Here is a 1,355-nt window from a genome sequence, read left to right as displayed (position 1 = left end):
TCTTTCTCGTGCTGCCCGCAGGTAAAGGGGAGGAACAGGCACTGGCAGGCACCGTTCTCACCCTCCTCTGCCTCCAGATGGGCTCTGGCCTGGAGGGGGAAGAGCTGTTTCGCAGCCTGAAGCCCCTACTGTTCAGCGTCCTGATGGACAGTACAGCTAGCCCTGGCGCCCGGCAGAGTGTACGGCTCGACCCCATTTCTCCTGGACACAGCAGGCACCTCGGCAGTGGGGAAAGCCTGGGCAACGGCTTTGGGGGCCCCATGGTCACGGGAGGGTGGCAGTATTGTGTGCTGTGGGGAGCAGTGGGGTAAAGCAAGGGCACTCCAAGCCTGCTTCCCGTTGGTCGGGTGCTGGATCTGGGTTGGCTCTGCCTCCTGTGACTGCCTTTTCCCCACATCTCTCACCAGTGTGCCATGGCCCTGGGCATGTGTTGCTACATTGCTGCTGCTGATCTTGAGGTAACTGCACCCAGATGTCATCCATACCCCTGCTGGAGGGCACCCTGGGGGCTGCCGTGCCACCCACATTCAGCTCGGAGTGCTGGGGCAGCTTGGAGCTGAGCCGGGGAAGGGGCACAGAAACATCAGAGATGGCCCCGGCCCCTTCTCCACACAGCATGGAGCTGAGCTGGGGGCGAAGCCTGCCTCGCAGAGACGGAGTGTCCTGGGTGGAGGAGTCCCTCCTGCCCCAGGGAGCTCCTGGTGCCCCTGGGCAGGGTGGGTCCCCTTTGGTCACTAGTGTCTGGCTTCACCATGGTGTCTTCCTGGCAACTGTGGTCTGACAGGCAGGTTTCCTTTCTCTAGGACCTGGTCTCGTGCCTGTCCTGCCTGGAGGGTGTCTTCAGCCTTGCCAGTGCAAGCGAGGGGGGCTCAGCACCCACCCAGCACGGCCCTCTGCACTGCAGCGCACTCCAGTCATGGTCCCTGCTCCTCACCATCTGCCCCGCCTCCCACATCAAGAGCATATTGGACAAGTGAGTGGGGCATGGAGGTGCGAGTGCTGGCATGGGGTGGCTGGCTATGGAGTGGGGAGCCCCTGGGGTGGCCCACAGACACTTGACTGCCCTCCTACCTCCCTGTCCCCAGTTGCTGGCTGAAGCTGCCCCCGCTGCTGTCCAGCAGCAGCGTCGCACTGCGCATCCTGGCAGGGGAAAGCATCGCACTGGTGTTCGAGCTGGCCCAGGATGTGGAGGTATGGGCGGCAGGAGGCAGCAGGTGGGTGGGCAGCAGAGCGACAGGGAGCTGCTGGCACCAGCACTCTGCCCGTGCCCCGGCTGAGCTGGCACTGGCGGCATTGGGACACTCCAGGCCACCAGCAGGTGCCCGGGCAGATGGGCTGGCCCTGGTGATCCCCCA

General features: G+C 64.1%; 1 protein-coding gene across 1 annotated transcript in view; it reads left to right on the top strand.

Annotated features, from left to right (window-relative positions):
• Positions 1-5: 5 nt before the first annotated feature.
• Positions 6-1,355, top strand: part of LOC103770421 (interferon-related developmental regulator 2-like) — a gene marked incomplete at its 5' end in the record, with an annotated part of 2,305 nt that continues 955 nt past the window's right edge. The window contains 4 exons of the mRNA XM_008937678.1: positions 6-179; positions 408-458; positions 804-973; positions 1,086-1,191. Of these exons, the coding sequence (XP_008935926.1) occupies positions 6-179; positions 408-458; positions 804-973; positions 1,086-1,191 (501 nt within the window). The remainder of the gene's footprint in view (positions 180-407; positions 459-803; positions 974-1,085; positions 1,192-1,355) is intronic.

This window comes from Merops nubicus, unplaced genomic scaffold (assembly GCF_000691845.1).
Source record: "Merops nubicus isolate BGI_N331 unplaced genomic scaffold, ASM69184v1 scaffold40323, whole genome shotgun sequence".
NCBI classification, from domain to species: domain Eukaryota; kingdom Metazoa; phylum Chordata; class Aves; order Coraciiformes; family Meropidae; genus Merops; species Merops nubicus.
This window is presented reverse-complemented; position numbering and strand designations above follow the sequence as displayed.